Raw genomic sequence first — 20,255 nt, forward strand, 5'->3', positions numbered from 1 at the left:
GGGGAGGGGTGGAAGAGGATGCTGCTGTCGGATAACACGACGTTATAGATCCGAACCGAGCAGAACGCACCGGTAACGGACAGGAGGACCGGACCTCTAATAACAGGACCGGTAACCGCTCGGGCCCGCCCCGGTAACAACGCGCCTCAAACACAAAGCGAGGCCTGCAGAGTGTGCGTGTGCGCGCGCTCGTGTGTGTGTGCGTGTGTGTGTGTGTGTGTGTGTGTGTGTGTGTGTGTGTGTGTGTGTGTGTGTGTGTGTGTGTTTTAAACATGCGAATGAAAGGTGTAATGATAACTACCACTGTATAAGCCTACATACAGTAGTTTACTGTACACCCTGGTATATTGAAGCAGATCTACATCCTGTAGTTTAGTATATACTGTAGTTCGTGTTTACTAAGGACGTAGGGCTCTACCCTACCATATATTTATATTCTGTTATATATTATCACTGTGTAGTTTTAGATACAGTAAGTGTTTACATTATGTAATACATATCATGTCATATAATACTAGCCTATTGATTGTCATTGGGTAGGTATATAATTATATCTATAGATATAGATAGATGGAGATGTATATATATGTGAAGATATCTAGATATAGGTGTCTATCAATATCTATCTATCTATATCTATATATCTATAAATATATATATATCTATAATTATATATGTATATGTGTCTTTCTTTATCTCTATATATCAGGTATAAAGATATATAGGTATAGATATAGATATATAGTTGTAGCTCTTTTGACCATGCCAGGTCATGCTAGAGCTAGCCTGATTATTACCGTCCTTTAAAGTGTTTCTTGTGTCCTCTAGTTCTAATTAAAGAAGTGTTCATTCTAAATGGCCCATCCCTTCAGCATGCAAAATCGTAATCTTAGCGACTTTAGCAGAGTCGACAAACCTCTGCCTTAACCCTGAAACACAATCAAATCCACCACAGGGCTTCTGATCACGTAGCTTAGCACGATCACATAGCTTAGCATGATCACGTAGCTTGCTAAGCTACCTGAGGCCAAAGATGAATTTCTCCCCTGGGGGACATTAAAGTATACTTTATCTCATCTTTATCTTGATCTTAGCCCGATCACGTAGCTTAGCCCAATCACGTTGCTTGGCATGATCCCTGAGCTTGGTCCGATCACGTAGCTTAGCACGATCACGTAGCTTAGCATGATCACGTGGCTTGCTAAGCTACCTGAGGCCAAAGATGAATTTCTCCCCTGGGGGACATTAAAGTATACTTTATCTCATCTTTATCTTGATCTTAGCCCAATCACGTTGCTTGGCATGATCCCTTAGCTTGGTCCGATCACGTAGCTTAGCACGATCACGTAGCTTAGCACGATCACGTAGCTTAGCATGAGAGAGAGAGAGAGAGACAGAGAGAGAGCGAGAGCGAGAGCGAGAGAGAGAGAGAGAGAGAGAGAGATGGTGTCAGGCCTCTGATACTCAACATGGTGTTCCCTGTGTTTCACTTGAAGTAGAAAAGCCAATCATCCCTTCCCACCTCTGGCAGTAGAGATCGACCCCCTTAGAGACAGCAGGTGGAACCCAGAGAAGCAGAGTGAGGAGGAGCTGTCGAGCACAGAGCTGATCAGGATTTGACATTTGTCTTTATTTTTATACTTCACGGCTGCATCTGGAATTCAAAAACTTTCTGACTAATCAAACAGACGTTACAGTAATATATATAAAGGGGGATGGCTATGCAGAGCTTAGGTGAGCTCTGAACAGGTGAGTCTTGAGTAGAAGCTGGTGAGGGACTCTGCGGTCCTGACGTCGGCAGGGAGCTCGCTCCACCACTGCGGTGCCAGAACAGAGAAGAGTTGGGACATTGTTGTTCGACCATTGGTTGCTCTTAGCGACGGCGGTACCAGACGTCCAGCCGAGGTAGTTGAGCGGAGGGATCGAGCTGGGGTGTGGTCTGACCAATGCTTCGAGCCAGACAGGGGCAGTTCTATCGACCTTGTAGGCCAGTACCATCATCTTGAATCTGATGCGAGCTACTACAGGGAGCCAGTGGAGGTCCCTGAAGAGAGGGGTCAGATGGGAGAGTTTTGGTAGGTTGAACACGAGACGCGCTGCTGCCTTCTGGACACGCTACAAAGGTTTAATGGTGGAGGCAGGGAGTCCAGCCAGGAGTGAGGTGCAGTAGTCGAGGCGGGAGATGAGGAGTGCAGCTGATGTCCAGTACCACACTGAGGTTTCTTGCGGTTGGTGATGGAGATACAGTGATGTCCCTGGCATTAGGAGGGGCTCAGTCTTGTTGAAGTTAAGCTTCAGGGGATGGGCAGTCATCCAAGTGCTGACGTCTGCCAGACACTCTGAGATGCATGTTGCAATCAGGTTCCTGTCAGAGGAGGGGAAAGAGAAGATTTCGGATTACATCAGAGTTCTAACGCAATCAGAGTTCTAATACCATCAGCGTTCTAACGCCATCAGAGTTCTAATGCCATCCGAGCTCTAACGCCATCAGAGTTCTAACGCCATCAGAGTCCTAATGCCATCTGAGTTCTAACAACATCAGAGTTCTAATGCCATCAGAGTTCTAACGCCATCAGAGTTCTGACGCCATCAGAGTTCTGACGCCATCAGAGTTCTAACGCCATCCGAGCTCAAACGCCATCAGAGTTCTAACGCCATCAGAGTCCTAATGCCATCTGAGTTCTAACAACATCAGAGTTCTAATGCCATCAGAGTTCTAACGCCATCAGAGTTCTGACGCCATCAGAGTTCTGACGCCATCAGAGTTCTGACGCCATCAGAGTTCTGACCACTTGTTCTTAGATGAGAGGGCCTTGCAGTGACTTCAGATGCACAACAGCAGTGAGGAGGGGGGGGTCTAGGGGGCCTGGAGCCTCACACCAGACGGGGGGCGACAGTGCTTCCCTCAGTCCCTCCTGGCTGCACAGACTCTGCAGTAAACTGTAGTTTGTTGTGCTGCAGCCGGCGGCAGTAAGGACAGACGATGGCCACGGTAGCGGCGTCCTACGACCAGCTGGCCCACCAGGTGCAGGCCCTCCGCAAGGAGAACTCCCACCTGCGGCGCGAGCTGGAGGACAACTCCAACCACCTGTTCAAACTGGAGACCGAGACCTCAGACATGAAGGTACCGCACCAGCTAGCATCAACCCCCTAGCACCTACAGCAGAGCCGCTAGCATCTACAGCAACCCCCTAGCATCTACAGCAGAGCCGCTAGCATCTACAGCAACCCGCTAGCATCTACAGCAGAGCTGCTAGCATCTACAGCAACCCCCTAGCATCTACAGCAGAGCCGCTAGCATCTACAGCATCCCGCTAGCATCTACAGCAACCAGCTAGCATCTACAGCAGAGCCGCTAGCACCTACAGCAACCCCCTAGCACCTACAGCAGAGTCGCTAGCATCTACAGCAACCCCCTAGCATCTACAGCAGAGCCGATAGCATCTACAGCAGAGCCGCTAGCAACTACAGCAGACCAGCTAACATCTACAGCAACCAGCTAGCATCTACAGCAGACCAGCTAGCATCTACAGCAATCAGCTAGCATCTACAGCAGACCAGCTAGCATCTACAGCAATCAGCTAGCATCTACAGCAGACAAGCTAGCATCTCTAGACCAAGGTAACCATTACCACACAGCACCTATCATCACTCTGAATCTCTGACGACTCCTCTCTCCCCCCTCCTCCTCCTCCTCCTCTTCCTCCTCCAGGAGGTGCTGAAGCAGCTCCAGACTAAACTGGACCAGGAGGCGGGAACGCTGGCCTCCTCGGGGCGGACCGACGTCTTGGACCAGCTCAAAGGTGACCTCCTGCTGATGATGTCATGATGATGATGTCATGATTATGATGTCATGATGATGACGTGATGATGTCATGATGATGTCCTGAAGATGTCATGATGATGTCATTACGATGACGAAATGGTGATGACGTCATCATGATGATGTCATGAAGATGATGTCCTGACGATGCCCTGATGATGTCATGATGGTGTCCTGATGATGTCATGATGATGTCATGATGATGTCGTGATGATGTCATGATGATGTCATGATGATGCCCTGATGATGTCATGATGATGCCCTGATGATGTCATGATGGTGTCCTGATGATGCTGTCATCCGATTGGCTCAATAGAGTTCCCTTGTTGTTGTGTGGACGCAGAGCTCCACATGGACCTGACCAACTACTACGAGCTGAAGACCCGTCCCGTCCTGCCCCCCCTCAGCGGGGCGGGGCGGGACGACCTCCTGGCCCTAGCTCCGCCCCCCTCCGCCCTGCTGAGGGGCCCGTTGCGCCCCCCCTCCTCCTCCTCCTCCCGGCAGAACACCGTCCCCGACGACGCCCTCCTGGACGGAGCCCCGCCCATGGCCGCCCTGATTGGTGGAGACGGACGAATGAATGAGCAGCATGTGGAGGAGCTGTACCGTGAGAAGTGAGACCACATCACACACACACACACGGACACACACACACACACACGGACACACACACACACACACACACACACACACACACACCACACCACACCACAGCAGATCAGATTCTATCCCAGCAGTTAGCGGTAAGGAGGTTGCCGTGGTTACAGGAGGCTGCTGCTGAGCGAGATGGAGCGAGAGGAGAGGGAGAGGTGTTGGTTCTACAGCGAGCTGCAGGGACTCACACAGAGGCTGGCACAACTACCGCACATCGACACGGTGAGACGCACACACACACAGACACACACACAGAAACACGGTGAGACGCACACACACACCCACACCCACACAGACACACACACACACACACACACACACAGACACGGTGAGACACACACACACCCACGGTGAGGACACACACACTAACACACACCCACCCTGACCCGGTCCGGTTGTAGTTCTCCATCCAGATGGACCTGATCCGGCAGCAGCTGGAGTTCGAGGTGCAGCAGGTGCGCTCCGTCATGGAGGAACGCTTCGGGACCAATCAGCTCACGGTGCAGAGGACCCAGGTGAGCCCTGATTGGCCACCTGCTAAGGGGAGCTCTCCTGATTGGCCGTTTAAAGCTTTCGGAAATACTTTTGGATGTACACATCTGGAGACTAAACACTGTGTGTGTCTGTGTGTGTCTGTGTGTGTGTCCAGATGCGTGTTGGTCGTCTCGAACAGCTGGAAAGAGAGCTTCAAGAAGCCAGAGAGAACCAGGAGGTAACACACACACACACACACACACACACACACACACACACACACACACACACACTCTCAGTAGGTGGGGGGGGTCAGCAGGTCCAGGGAGGCCCCGCCCCCTCACAGCCAGAAGGCGGGAACAGCGGCTGTGAGAAGCTGCAGTGGAAGGTGTGGAGGCGTGGCCTGCGGTCAGCTGACAGGAAGTAGAAAGACAGCGTCCCCCCTGGCCAATCCAGAAACACCCCCACCCTGCGGGGGGCGGAGTCCCGCGGCCCCGCCCCCACCCTGTGGGGGGCGGAGTCACATGGCCCCGCCCCCACCCAGCGGCCCGCGTGACTCGCTACGAAGCCCCAATCAGAACACTCCAAGCTCCAGGACGCTCGGTTGTGACCAATCAGACAGCTGGCCGCCTCCCCCTTCCTGCTGATGCTCCTGTAGGCCACGCCCACGTCCACGCCCCCCTGGCAGGCCACCTCCCAGTAGGCGGAGCCGAGCAGGCCCAGCACTTGAGGGCAGGACAGGAAGCGGTCCGGGCGGGGGGCGGGGCTGCCCCGCCCCCCGCACGTCAGCCGACAGCCGCAGCTCCGCCCCGGCCGTGTTGGGGTCAAGGGTCAGGGCCACCTTATCTGAGGCACACGGGAGCATCGTGACCCTAAGAATATACAGCTGCTGGGGAAGGGGCGTGGTCTAATCTGGTGAAGGGGTGGGGTCTATGTTGGCTAGGGGCGTGGTCTAATCTGGTGAAGGGGTGGGCTCTATGTTGGCTAGGGGCGTGGTCTGATCTGGTAAAGGGGTGGGGTCTAAGTTGGCTAGGGGCGTGGTCTGATCTGTTAAAGGGGTGTGGTCTAAGTTGGCTAGGGGCGTGGTCTGATCTGGTAAAGGGGTGTGGTCTAAGTTGGCTAGTGGCGTGGTCTGATCTGGTAAAGGGGTGTGGTCTAAGTTGGCTAGGGGCGTGGTCTGATCTGGTAAAGGGGTGTGGTCTTAGTTGGCTAGGGGCGTGGTCTGATCTGGTAAAGGGGTGTGGTCTCCTTCGGTTAAGGGCGTGTTCTGAACTAGCTCATCTGTGACACCATAGACTTGATAACGGTTAAGTAAGAGTTAGAATAGTTAGTAGTTAGTAGTTGATTGCTAGTAGGTCACCTTAAAAAAAATAAGTAGGTGATAGCTAATAATTAATAGCGACTGGTTGATAGTTAGTAGGTCACAGTTAGTAGTTGAGTTAGTAGTTGATAGTTAGTAGTTAAAGGGTAATTCCGGTGTAAAATGGATTTTGGATATGTATTTTATGATAACGAGTTGAAACATTCGTTTTGGAGCACAAAAACCGCATGTAGACGCTTTCTTCAGTTGGCTGTTTTGAGCCGATTCTATCAAAACGCTATAAACTTGGAACGATGGGGGCACTGGTTATGGTAAAAACTAAATCGCTATTTTAAACCACTTAAAAGGCTAAAAGTAGCCCGACACTTCTTTGGTAGTATAATAAGTGTCTTAACATATAAAACGAGGCATTGAGAACTTTGTAAGTGTACAGATTGTTTATTAAAAAGGACATTTTATACACACAATACCATCAGTAGATCACGCGTCAACGGCATTTTGTTTTTAAGACTCGATAGGTAGATTGAAGAACACAGAGATTGTGACATCCGTCAGCCACACGCAAACTCTGTGTTCCCCTGTACATGACAGTGTAGTAGATAATAGATCTGATACTACAGTGTAGTAGATAATAGATCTGATACTACAGTGTAGTAGTATCGGTAGAATAGGACGTATAAACGGCTTTATGTCGAACCCGCCGGTCTACAGGCAGGAGGTGTGGACTCACTGAGCTCCTGGGAGGAACGAGCAGACCACGTTCCTACAGTCTCTCGCCCTTCCTGGTCGACCTGTTCCACCTGGTTACCGTGACAACATGACACGGACACACCTGGAAGAATGGCATTGAGAGAGAGAGGACATGACCTGTCTCTGTACTGTCTAACCCCTACCTGCTCCTTAATGACCTGTCTCTGTACTGTCTAACCCCTACCTGCTCCTTAATGACCTGTCTCTGTACTGTCTACAGAGACAGAGAGCGAGAGATCTGTTGCCTAGCAACAGATCCAGAGATCTGGCCTACTCCCAGCTCTGTTCTGATTGGCTGTCACTTAACTCATCTCCAACACCCCCCGCTGCTCGGCATTCTGGGACAAGAATTACATCAGCACCCCCCCTCCCGCGCATATATAAGGCAGTCCTGTTGCCATGGTGACACAGGAGGGGGGTGGGGGATAATGATGTCACATCAAAGACGGAGCTGGCTTTCATTTGATTCTCTCTCTCCCTCTCTCTCCCTCTCTCTCCCTCTTTCTCTCCCTCTCTCCCTCTCTCTCTCTCCCGCTCTCTCCCTCTCTCTCTCTCTCAACCTTTTATTAGAATATTATTTTATTATCTCCAATTATGGCCCAAAAACCCTTCATATTGAAACAAACTGAGCTTTCTCTCGTAAATTATGTATTATGATGTATTATTATTATATTTATTATTATTTTTTTAAATTTATTTTGTGGTCCAGCTGCAACTGTGCGGTGCGGAGTCGCCCCCTGGCGGCGAGACAGAGAACAGCACGTCGGCCGCCGCCGCCGCCGTGACGGCCGGGGACAGCGGGAGCAAGGTACTTAAAACCCCACTCAGACCTCATTTAGATAACCTCTTAGTCTGGTTTAATTTAAATTACCTGTTAATCAGATTTTAATTGTAATACCCCTCTGATCTAGTTTAATAGAAGTGTTATACCCACCTTCTACTCTACTGTTATAACCTCCTCTACTGGGGGGAATGGGTGGAGGGGGCTGGGTGGAGGTCCTGACGGTGCTGCCCACCCCAGGTGGAGATGGTGTTCTGGCTCCTCTCCATGATGGCCAACCGGGACAAGGAGCAGCTGTCGCGGGCGCTGCTGGCCATGTCCAGCTCCCAGGACAGCTGCCTGGCCATGCGCCGCTGCGGCTGCGTGCCCCTGCTGGTGCAGATCCTCCACCAGGGGCCGGACGGGGGCCCGGGCGGGGGGCCCGACGGGGGGCCCGACGGGGGGCCCGACGGGGGGCCCGACGGCTGCAGCCGCGAGGCGCGGTCCCGGGCCAGCGCCACGCTCCACAACATCATCTACTGCCAGGCGGACGAGGGCCGGGCGCGCCGCGAGATGAGGGTGCTGCACATGCTGGAGCAGATCCGCTCGCACTGCGACTCGGGCTGGGAGTGGATCCACAGCCACAGGGCCGCCCCCACGCCGGGGGGCACCCGGGCCAGCGGTGAGGCCCCCTGAGACCCCCTGGGACCCCCATCACCCCCCCATTACCCCCCCTCACCCCCATTACCCCCCCTCACCCCCCCTCACCCCCATTACCCCCCCTCACCCCCCCTCACCCCCATTACCCCCCCTCACCCCCATTACCCCCCCTCACCCCCCCTCACCCCCATTACCCCCCATTACCCCCATTACCCCCCCTCACCCCCATTACCCCCCCTCACCCCCATTACCCCCCATTACCCCCCCTCACCCCCATTACCCCCCATTACCCCCCCTCACCCCCATTACCCCCCATTACCCCCATTACCCCCCATTACCCCCATTACCCCCCCATCACCCCCATTACCCCCCCTCACCCCCATTACCCCCCCTCACCCCCATTACCCCCCCATCACCCCCATCACCCCCCCCTCACCCCCATTACCCCCCATCACCCCCCATTACCCCCCCTCACCCCCATTACCCCCCCTCACCCCCATTACCCCCCATTACCCCCCCTCACCCCCATTACCCCCCCTCACCCCCATTACCCCCCATTACCCCCCCTCACCCCCATTACCCCCCATTACCCCCATTACCCCCCATTACCCCCATTACCCCCCCATCACCCCCATTACCCCCCCTCACCCCCATTACCCCCCCTCACCCCCATTACCCCCCCATCACCCCCATCACCCCCCCCTCACCCCCATTACCCCCCATCACCCCCATCACCCCCCATTACCCCCATCACCCCCCCCTCACCCCCATTACCCCCCCATTACCCCCATTACCCCCCCATCACCCCCCATCACCCCCATTACCCCCCCATCACCCCCATTACCCCCCCCTCACCCCCATTACCCCCCCTCACCCCCATCACCCCCCTCACCCCCCCTCACCCCCATCACCCCCCATCACCCTCCTAAGCCCTCATCACCCCCCCATTACCCCCCATTACCCCCCATCACACCCCTCAAGCCCCTCTTCACCAGTTATTTCAGATGAACATGACCCCAGTAACAGACCAGGAGGTGGATGAGGTTCTAGGAGGTGGATCAGGTTCTAGGTGGTTCTAGGAGGTGGATGATGTTCTAGGAGGTGGATGAGGTTCTAGGAGGTGGATCAGGTTCTAGGTGGTTCTAGGAAGTAGATCAGGTTCTAGGTGGTTCTAGGAGGTGTATCAGGTTCTAGGAGGTGTATCAGGTTCTAGGAGGTTCTAGGTCCCGGTTCCTCTGCTCACTGCCGTTCTCCTCCAGACATCCCGGAGCCGGTGGACCCTCAGATCTGTCAGGTGACCTGCGCTGTGATGAAGCTCTCCTTCGAAGAGGAGTACCGCCGTGCCATGAACGAGCTGGGTAAACAACAACAGAACCGCAACACAACACAAAACAACCACAACATTACAACACTAAACAATGCTGTGCAGTGCCTCCGTCAGGGGGCAGTGCCTCCGTCAGGGGGCAGCCCCTCACTGTGAGCAGTGCCTCCATCAGGGGGCAGCTCCTCCGTCAGGGGGCAGTGCCTCCATCAGGGGGCAGCCCCTCACTGTGAGCAGTGCCTCCATCAGGGGGCAGCTCCTCCGTCAGTGGGCAGTGCCTCCATCAGGGGGCAGCTCCTCCGTCAGGGGGCGGCTCCTCCGTCAGGGGGCGGCTCCTCCGTAAGGGGGCAGCTCCTCACTGTGTGCTCTGCTCCAGGTGCCCTGCAGGTGATGGCTGGCCTGCTCCACCTGGACCAGGAGACGTACGGAATGCTCAATGACCCCATCAACCTGGCGCTGCGGCGCTACGCCGGCATGGCACTCACCAACCTCACCTTCGGGGACGTGGCCAACAAGGTAGGAGCAGTACACGTCCGTCAGGGATGGAGGCCTGAATGGAGGCCTGATGCCACCTATGGCCCCAGTGGGGGCTGATGGAGGCCCCCGTCAGCCCCCACTGGGGCCATAGGGGGCAGGAGAGAGCTGGTAATGGAGGCTCCAGGGTTAGTGTACAACAGAGAGCTAGGGTACGACGCTACACCCTGCTGAGTTCTATCTTTAGGTGCCAGGACGTACGACTTACATTAAGTGTGTAATAGAGGTGTGGGGGGGGGGGTAAGGCGGGAGGCTATGCAGAGTCCAGGTGAACTCTGAACCCGTGAATCTTCAGTCCCTTGGGGTGCGGTGACGTTGGTAGCGTGATGCTGGACCAGCGGAGGGTTGTGACGCCTGCCCCCCCCCCCCCCCCCCCCCCCCCGCAGGCCACGCTGTGCTCCAAGCGGAGCTGCCTGGCGGCGCTGGTGGCCCAGCTGGAGTCGGACAGCGAGGAGCTCCACCAGGTGGTCTCCAGCATCCTGAGGAACCTGTCCTGGAGGGCCGACATCAGCAGCAAGAGGGTTCTGAGGGACATGGGCAGCGTCCCGGCCCTCATCAGCTGCGCCCTGCAGGCCACCAAGGTGAGTCCGCCTCCTGGATCAGTCCCAGGTGAGTCCGCCTCCTGGATCAGTCCCAGGTGAGTCCGCCTCCTGGATCAGGTTAGGGTGGTTCTAGGAGGTGGATCAGGTGCTAGGAGGGGGATCAGTTGTGTGTAACATGTTGTGTGTGTAACACGTTGTGTTCAACACATTGTGTTTAACACGTTGTGTGTGTAACATGTGTGTGTAACACGCTGTGGGTGTAACACGTTGTGTGTAACACGTTGTGTGTGATGCCGCCCCAGGAGTCGACCCTGAAGAGCCTGCTCAGCGCGCTGTGGAACCTGTCCGCTCACAGCGTGGAGAACAAGGTGTCCATCTGCTCTGTGGACGGGGCGCTGGGCTTCCTGGTGTCCACCCTGACCTACCGCTGCCAGACCAACTCCCTGGCCATCATCGAGAGCGGGGGCGGCATCCTGCGCAACGTGTCCAGCCTCATCGCCACGCGCGACGACTACCGGTGGGTCTGGTTAGGGTTGGGTTAGGGTAGGCTGGTTAGAGGGTTAGGGTAGGCTGGTTAGAGGGTTAGGGTAGGCTGGTTAGGGGGTTATGGTAGGCTGCTTAGGGGGTTAGGCTAGGCTGGTTAGGGGGTTAGGCTAGGCTGGTTAAAGGGTTAGGGTAGGCTGGTTAGAGGTATAGTGTAGGCTGGTTAAAGGGCGAGGGTTGACTAGTTAAGGTTCCCTCACTAGTGATCTATTGGAGCTTTTTTGTATTTCACTCTACATTGATGATTCCCTAAGGCTGTAACTGGTGTACCTCTGGTCCTCAGACAAGTGCTGCGGGACCACAGCTGCCTGCAGACGCTGCTGCAGCACCTGCGCTCCCACAGCCTGACCATCGTCAGCAACGCCTGCGGGACCCTGTGGAACCTGTCGGCGCGCAGCCCCCGCGACCAGGAGCTGCTCTGGGACCTGGGGGCCGTCAGCATGCTGCGCAACCTCATCCACTCCAAGCACAAGATGATCGCCATGGGCAGCGCGGCCGCCCTCCGGAACCTGCTCTCCAACCGCCCCTTCAAGTACAAGGACGCGGCGGTGGTCTCGCCAGGCTCCTGCGTGCCCTCGCTCTACATGAGGAAGCAGAAGGCACTGGAGGCGGAGCTCGACGCCAAGCACCTCTCGGAGACCTTCGACACCCTGGACAAGCCCAGCCCCAAGCACCTGGGCCTCCACAAGCCCCTCCGCCACATGGAGAGCCTGGCCCGGGACTACGCATCCGACTCGGGCTGCTTCGACGACGACGAGGCCCCCAACCTGTCCAGCAGTCTGGACACCGGCAGCTTCTCCCGGCTCTCCATGTTTCTCAGTAACTCCAACTTCCTCCAAGCAGGAAGGAAAGACAACGAAGCCGAACGGGAGGCGGAGCCGTCTCACGGCAGCGACAAGAGGCACACGTCTCACGACCACGTGGTGTCCGCCGCCGCCGAGACGCTCGCAAAGAAGATCACCAACACCGTGGCCAAGATCGACCGCCTGGTGGACGACATCACCATGCACACCTCGTCGGAGGACAGCTTCAGCCTCAGCTCCGAGGACCCCTTCGCCGACTGGCCCTACGGGATGGACGAGCTGAACGAGGCGCGGGCCAAGTCCTGCTCGCCCTGCCACCTGTCGGACACCAGCAGCCTGGCCCACAGGGAGCGGCTTGGCCGGGCCCACGCCCTGATCCGCCTGAAGGCCGCCCACACCAGCCTGTCCACCGACAGCCTGAACAGCGGCAGCACCAGCGACGGCTACTGCGGCAGTAAAGACCAGATCGCCTCCTCAGCCACCGCGGCCACCCTGCAACACAAGAGGCCCAGTCAGCTGGATCTCAAGGTCATTCATCACGAATATGCTAATCATCAGCCATATGCTAACCATCTGGAGTATGCTCACCGTCTGGAGTATGCTAAACGTCAGGAGTATGCCAATGCCGGGCCAACTGCCATGAGCCATCCCAACCCGCTCAATGTTCCAGAGAGAGATTCTATGGACAACAAAGAGCTCAATGCTTGTGATGCTAGCAGTGTAGAGCAGGAGCTGGCAGCTCACACCCCAACCAGCGTCTCGACTAAACTCTCCTCCGACGTCAGCATGGCCTCCATCAAGCTCTCCCCCTCCTATCAACACGTTCCTCTGATTCACAGCGGGGCTAAATTTGGTGCAGCGAAGACGACGGTCCATGTGCAGGCCGCCCAGGCCGTAAGGAGGCAGGCCTGGGTTCCTAGCGTGCTCACAGGGGGGAGTCTCACCAAGTTCCCTCCCCTGGGCCCGGCCCGGAGCCCCACCATCGGCCCCCTGGAGACGGTGCAGAAGTACTCGGTGGAGAACACGCCCATCTGCTTCTCGCGCTGCAGCTCGCTGTCCTCGCTGTCCTCCGGGGAGGGGCCGCTGGACGGACAGAGCCAGAGCGACAACGAGCTGGAGAGCGACTCGTCGCTGGAGATCATCGAGGTCGAGGATGGAGAAGAGGTGGTGAAGACGACCGCAGAAGACGAAACCTTGGAAGATCTCAGCGACAGCCAGCTGCTGGTGACCGACTCCAAAACCTTCCCCGGGAAGGACGAGCTCCTGACCGATCCTATGGAGATCCCGTCCAAACAGGAGAAGGAGTACTCCCGCGGCGCATCGCCCACCCTGCTGGAGGACCGCTCTCCGTCCAGCTCCTCAGAGAACTACATCCACGAGACGCCGCTGGTCATGAGCCGCTGCAGCTCCCTCAGCTCTCTCGGGAGCTTCGACTCTCCGTCCATCGCCAGCTCCATTCAGAGCGACCCGTGCAGCGAGATGATCGATGGAACCATCAGCCCCAGCGACCTCCCCGACAGTCCGGGTCAGACCATGCCGCCGAGTCGGAGTAAGACCCCCTGCTGTGTGGAGCCGAACCCCACGGACACACAGGGCGGCGGCGTGCCATGGGAAAGCAGCCTGCGCAAGTTCCTCGAGATCGCAGACTTCAAAGAGAGGTTCAACCTCCCTCCTGACCTGGACACCATGATCTACTTCACTGTGGAGAAGCCCACGGAGAACTTCTCGTGTGCGTCGAGCCTGAGCGCCCTGCCCCTGCATGAGCACTACGTCCAAAAGGACGTGGAGCTGAAGCTCACTCCTCTGCTGCAGCAAAGCGACAGAAACCCTCCGCTCGCCGACGACGATGCAGCGGACCGGGAGGAACGCTCTAGCGAGGCGACCTCCGACGACGACATAGAGATCCTGAAAGAATGCATCAACTCGGCGATGCCGTCAAAGTTCCGCAAGGTCCGGCCGTCGCTGATGGCCAGCATCCCACCTCATCTTCTAAACTCTCAGAGCAAGACACAGATGCAGCTGCCGGTCTACATGATGGTCCCACACTCCAGCGGCCAGAGGTCCTCCGGGAGGAGGGTTGTCATGACGCAGAAGGAGATCACACTCGACGACTCGTCCTTCACCGACTCTGCAGAAGGGACTCCGGTCAACTTCTCCAGCACCACGTCTCTGAGTGACGAGACTCTTCAGTACCCGGTGAAGGAGAAGGGAGCCAAGGACTGGAGGGCCAGAGACACCGGGAGCCAGGACATGGTGGACGACGAGGCCAAGAGGATCGACGACTTGAGGAAGTTCTCTTACTTCCATAAGAACAATCGGGTGAACTCACAACCCAACGTACAAGTCAACCAGACGAGCAAAACGACCAAGCACGTCATCCAAACTCAGAAACTGCTGATGCAGAGTAAAGAAGTGACTGACAGAGTGACCAATCAGAGGAACCGTGATCAGTCGCCCAATCAGCAGCGGCCACGGCAGGGGCAAGTCCTGGCACTTCCTGTTATACAAAAGCCTGAGATGATCCAAACATCCCACACTAAAGAAGACGTCTACTGCTACAATGACCAGAAGGAACGAGAAGAGCGGTTCACCAAACGACCGGGGAGAAGGCAGACAAGGGAAGCGAGCAGAAACACACTCTCCCGGAGCATGACCAACGTCGGCAGAACAGAGCCGCAGAGCGAGCCCAAAGGCTTCCACAGGATCAAGCAGAACCTGATGAAGAGCGACTCTCCATCGTGCTACTCCCTCAGCACCTCTCTGAGCTCCCTCAGTGACGCAGAGTTTGAGGAGCACCAGAGCAAACCACAGCAGACCTGGACCAAGACTAGACACAACAAAACCAACCCGACGGGGCTCTCCCGGCCCGCGGCCTTCCACAGCCCGTACGAGGCGCAGAGCTCGCCCAGCTCCGTGAGCCTGGACTCCGAGGACGACCTCCTGCAGAGGTGCATCACGTCCGCCATGCCCAAGCAGAGGAGGAAGATGGCCGCCAGGAAGAAGAAGGCAGAGAAGAATCAGAATCAAAAGAACAACACGCAGAAGTTCATCTGGAACATGGATCAGGACTCTGACAGTGATGACCTGGCGTCCGACAAAGACTCAGACCTCAACAGTGTGGAGTGGAGAGCGATACAAGAAGGAGCAAACTCTGTGGTCACAGGATTGATGGCATCCAAGTCACAGGAGCCTTCCTCCGAAGAGACAGAATCCGTCCTTTCGTTCATGTCCACGTCCAGTTTTACACCCAAGGAAAAGACGTTTGCGAAAGACAAAAAGCCCAACAAACCTCTGGACTTTGCCCAGCGCAAACCGGTTGCAAACCTGCCTGTGGTTTTCAGAGGAAGAACAGTGATCTACACTCCTAAAAAAGAGACAACCCTCTCCCAAAGGCCCCCTCCAAACAAAGTGTCAACAAGGCCAGACGCTCCCAAGAACCCCCAGCTCGCCCAACACCGCTCCAAGAGCCTTCACCGCCTTGGACGGCCCCAGGAGATGGAGTGGTCCCTCCCCAAAAGGAGCTCCACTCCTCCACCCAGGATTCCAAAGAGCTCTTCTTCTGGTTCCTCACAAAGCTCTACTCTGTCTAAACACTCCCAGAGGAAGATCACCTCTCCGATTCAAATCAATAAATGTGTTCCTAAGAAGAACGCCACACCATCAAGTAGTCCTCCTGCTACGAGTCCTCCTGAGAGGAAGGGTCGCTCCCCTGTCCCGAGTCAAGAGCAAAAGTCCACCGTACATAAAACACAGAAGTCTCCGGTTCGAATCCCATTCATGCAGAGCTCAAGGCAAACTAGAGCCATATCCCCGTTGGTAACCAACCAGCCGACCAATGTAAGCAGACCTAACAGCCATGTGACAGGGAAACGACTTCCTCCAGCCAATCGGCTGGACCTGGTCCGGATGACCTCGGCCCACTCAGGTGGAACTGAGGCCGATCGAAACGGGTTCCTCAGACAACTGACGTTCATCAAGGAGTCCAAAACCCTCCTGAGACGCGAGGGCACGGCGCACTCCGCTCCCCCGGCCCAGGGCTCCTCTCGCAGAGGGCGTCCCGCCGCCGCCGCCGTCTTCCTCTGCTCCTCTCGCTGCCAGGAGCTCAAGGTGGCGGTTCAGGGGCCGAGGAGGACGCCGGCTAAGGGTCCGGCACCCAAGACAGTCCAGCCGGACCCCAGCCGTCTGAAGCAGAGTCCGGCCACCGCAAGGGCCGGCTCCGGGGAGCGGGAGGCCTCGGCCAGGCGTCTGCCCCGGAGGACCAGCTCAGAGAGTCCCTGCAGGGCGGTGCAGCGGTCCGGGCCGGCCAGGGGGTCCGTGGCCAGGCAGCAGCAGCAGCAGCAGGACACCTTCAAACGGCACGCCTCCTCTCCGAGTATCAACGTACTGAGCCGGGTCACCAGCCGCTCGTCGGTCCGGTCTTCCTCTTCAGACTCCAGCGGGCGAGCCAAGAGTGAAGACGACACCAAGAGGAGAGGATCGCGGCCGAACCACAGGGTCACCTGGAGGAGGATTAAGGACGAGGATGTGCCGCAGATCTTGAAGACCACTCTGCCGGCGACGGCGCTGCCTCTCGCTCCTTCTCCCGAGGAGAAGCCCAAGTCTGCGGCCATGCCAGGGAAACTGCCCACCATCATCCTCGCCTCACGAAAAACAAGCGACGCAACCGTCCAGACGGAAGACTTCTCCGGTAAGACCCACTCGAGCCCCTCCCTCAAGGCTGAGGCGATGCCCTCTGAGGACAGCTCTGGTCTGTCCACGCTGCGGAAGGCCGGGCCAGGAGGGGTCCTCCAGGAGGGGGACTCGGAGGGACCCCCGCGGGGCCACAGCTCCGTCTCCACGGGAACCCCCGACAGCTTCGCGTCCGGAGGGGTGCTCTTCCGTCAGGGGTCCCCCAGTAAGTCTGCTAGAGTCACCCCGTTCAACTACACGCCTAGCCCCATGACCTGCAGCACCCAGGAGCCCCCCGCCACAGCCAGCGGCCAGAAGACCGGGGAGAAGGCTGAGGCGTAGAGCGCTCCTCCACCTCAAAGGCAACCCCACCCCTCAGCTCAGGGGGACTCCATCACCTCTGGTACGAGACCTGCACCCCTCCACCACTCATCCACCCTCCTATCTGCTAGAAGACCACCGACGTAGCAGTTTAGACCAACATCACTCACAATAGAGATGCATCTTTTGTACTCATTTTTTACTTGTACATAGACTTTTGCTTGGTTACCACGTCACACGCACACTTTAAACGTAACTATCTGGATGTCGTCACATAAACTAACTCCGAGGACAGGCTGAAGTAGAACAAAGATATGCAAAACAAACCACACAGGATTCCTAACTGTGCCAGACACTATTTAATAACTTTAAGTCCTGCTCTCTGAACCCCTCCTGCTGCTGTTAGCCACCGCCGCTACCCTTTAGCCGCTCCGGCTAGCTCCCGCGCTGGAGACTCTGATGTGAACCTTGACCTCTGCTGTAAATAGACTAGTCTAGAAAATCTTCCAGCGTCGCGCTTGGAAGTCCTCTGGAAACGGACTGTTCAGGATTTGAGAACATTGTCAAGACCAATAGAAACCTATCTGCTATCACCTATCCCCCATGGCCCCCTGCTATCACTTATCCCCCACGGCCCCCTGCTATCACCTATCCCCCACGGCCCCCTGCTATCACCTATCCCCCACGGCCCTCTGCTATCACCTATCCCCCACGGCCCCCTGCTATCACCTATCCCCCCTGCTATCATCTATCCCCATGGTCTCCCTGACTGCCTATCCCAAGCTCAGTATTCTGTATCAGCTGATCTAATGACCAGTGGAAGGACAGTCGATGACCGTTCTGCCGACGTGGTTCTGAATAATGTAATGTATATTTGTCTTGCTGTACGTAGTGATAGATGATAGATCAGGAGGCCCTCATACCGGCCTCCTGTGTTGTGGAACATCTTAACTTCATGTATCAGACGCTGCGGCGCTATCTCCTCCCTGACGCCGGCACAGCATGACGGACACGTGCCCTCGGGAGGCTTCTGGTCTCCATGCCAACTGATGGGGACCTGACCTGGGAAGGGTTCAGGGTCAGAGACCTCCGGTACGCCGTTCAGCTCACAGCGGGACCCCCGCCCCACAGACGCTCGTTATGGTCGCCCTGCTACTCTTCACCACCCGATAGTACCTTAGTACAACCTCCTCACCTTACCCCAGGACCACATGGTTCACCGTTCTATACCATTATCATACCAGATAGTTCACCATACTATACCATTATCATACCAGGTGGTACCCCTTACCAGTATGATACCAGTACATCATGCCAGTATACCTGTAGGATACCAGTACATCATACCAGTATGATACCAGTACATCATACCAGTACACCAGGTGGTACCCCTTACCAGTATGATACCAGAACATCATACCAGTACATCATACCAGTAAGATACCAGTACATCATACCAGTAAGATGACAGTACATCAAACCAGTATGATACCAGTACATCATACCAGTATACCAGGTGGTACCAGGTGATGGACCTGGGCTGTGAGGTGTGAATCTGTACGTGGGTCTGAGTTGGTGTCAATAAAGTGATGTTTTAATATCCCCGTGTGGTTTCTTTGAGTGGAATCAAAACTGAAGATAATGTTATCAGGTACAACTTTATTGACAGGAGTGGGACGACACAGAGAGGGTTTAAAGAGAAACAGTCCTTCCACAGTACAGACAGTCCCCTCTGAATACCTTCAGGGTCAGAGGTCAGACCCACAGGGACTCAGAGAGCCCGACCTTTGACCCTGATACTGTAAGGGTCAGAGGTCAGACCCACAGGGACTCAGAGAGCCCGACCTTTGACCCTGATACTGTAAGGGTCAGAGGTCAGACCCACAGGGACTCAGAGAGCCCGACCTTTGACCTCGGTCACGGTCCGCTCCAGCTGCTCCCCGGCCGTGTGCAGCCCCTCCCTCTGAAGGCCCAGATGACCTCTGACCTCCAGCAGCCTCTGGTTGACCTCCAGGTAGCGCCGACCCTGCTGGTAGGTGACCTCTGACCCCTGGGTGCCTGGTCGATGAGGACAGGTTATAATGGTTATAATGGTCTATGGGGGACTGGTTATAATGGTCTGAGGAGTGGTTATACTGGGGTTTACACTGGGGGTCTATTGGTTACACTGGGGGTCTAGGGGTTGTACTGGGGGTTATAGATCAGGTCCGGGGACCCTGACCTGGGTGGGGGGTCTGCAGGATGCTGAAGACGGGGTCCCGGGGCGGGGCGGAGGCCATGTCCTCCAGGACCTGGTCCACGGACAGGCTCTCGGGCCGTGCCGGCAGCAGCGGCCGCTTCTTGTTCTTAGAGCTCATCTGGACTGAGGGTCTGGAGACACACGGGGAGCCATCATCAACCCCCACATCACCAACCCCACATCATCCACCCCACATCATCAACCTCCACATGTAATCATCAACCCCACATCACCAACCCCACATCACCAACCCCACATCATCAACCCCACATCATCAACCCCACATCACCAACCCCACATCATCAACCCCACATCATCAACCCCACATAATCAACCCCACATGTAATCATCAACCCCCACATGTCAACATCAACCCTAACTAGTACCAATTGACCTGTCCTGGGCAGTATAATCCTATGAAGGCTACATAATGCTAACTAAACTAGCTCGAATGAAGGATACACAATGCTAACTAAACTAGCACTAATGTAGGCCACATAATGCTAACTAAACTAGCTCTAATAAAGGCTACAGTTCAGGAGTTCTAAGGACTTGCTACTATGCGTGTCTTTACTCACCAGAGCGCTGCCATTTTGTCGGTAATATAGGCGTTGTCGAGTGTTGTGAAGCCTCTGGATAATAAAGTTGTAATCTAATCTAAAGAGGTACAAAACATCACAAACATGACGTCGATAGCATCGAGCTCCGACGCTGCAGCAGCTCCTCAGGCAGCGTCAACTGACACGTCAGCACGCCAATGACGTTTTTCTGTAGTTCTCTGTTACGTTCCTGTAGTTCTGCGATGGATTAACGTGGACCCGCATTGTTTACAGTGCTTAGTT

The 20,255-nt window shown here is 55.7% G+C and overlaps 2 protein-coding genes across 2 annotated transcripts; one reads left to right on the forward strand and one right to left on the reverse strand.

Annotated features, from left to right (window-relative positions):
* Positions 1-2,983: 2,983 nt before the first annotated feature.
* On the forward strand, positions 2,984-17,195 carry apc2 (APC regulator of WNT signaling pathway 2; the record flags this gene model as incomplete). Its single annotated transcript, XM_079739272.1, has 13 exons — positions 2,984-3,124; positions 3,713-3,803; positions 4,167-4,437; positions 4,591-4,699; positions 4,879-4,992; positions 5,127-5,189; positions 7,732-7,830; positions 8,044-8,464; positions 9,702-9,800; positions 10,140-10,279; positions 10,684-10,878; positions 11,142-11,356; positions 11,666-17,195. The coding sequence occupies 13 exons, from the start codon at positions 2,984-2,986 to the stop codon at positions 17,193-17,195; spliced, it is 7,488 nt and encodes a 2,495-aa protein (XP_079595398.1).
* A 1,618-nt stretch (positions 17,196-18,813) lies between these two features.
* cUnh19orf25 (chromosome Un C19orf25 homolog) lies at positions 18,814-20,130 on the reverse strand. Its single transcript, XM_079739950.1, has 3 exons — positions 19,992-20,130; positions 19,396-19,544; positions 18,814-19,232 (listed from the first exon to the last, which is right to left on the reverse strand). The coding sequence occupies exons 2-3, from the start codon at positions 19,529-19,531 to the stop codon at positions 19,066-19,068; spliced, it is 303 nt and encodes a 100-aa protein (XP_079596076.1). The 5' UTR covers positions 19,532-19,544; positions 19,992-20,130; the 3' UTR covers positions 18,814-19,065.
* Positions 20,131-20,255: the final 125 nt, after the last annotated feature.

Source organism: Pollachius pollachius (assembly GCF_949987615.1).
Source record: "Pollachius pollachius genome assembly, chromosome: 7".
Classification (NCBI taxonomy): domain Eukaryota; kingdom Metazoa; phylum Chordata; class Actinopteri; order Gadiformes; family Gadidae; genus Pollachius; species Pollachius pollachius.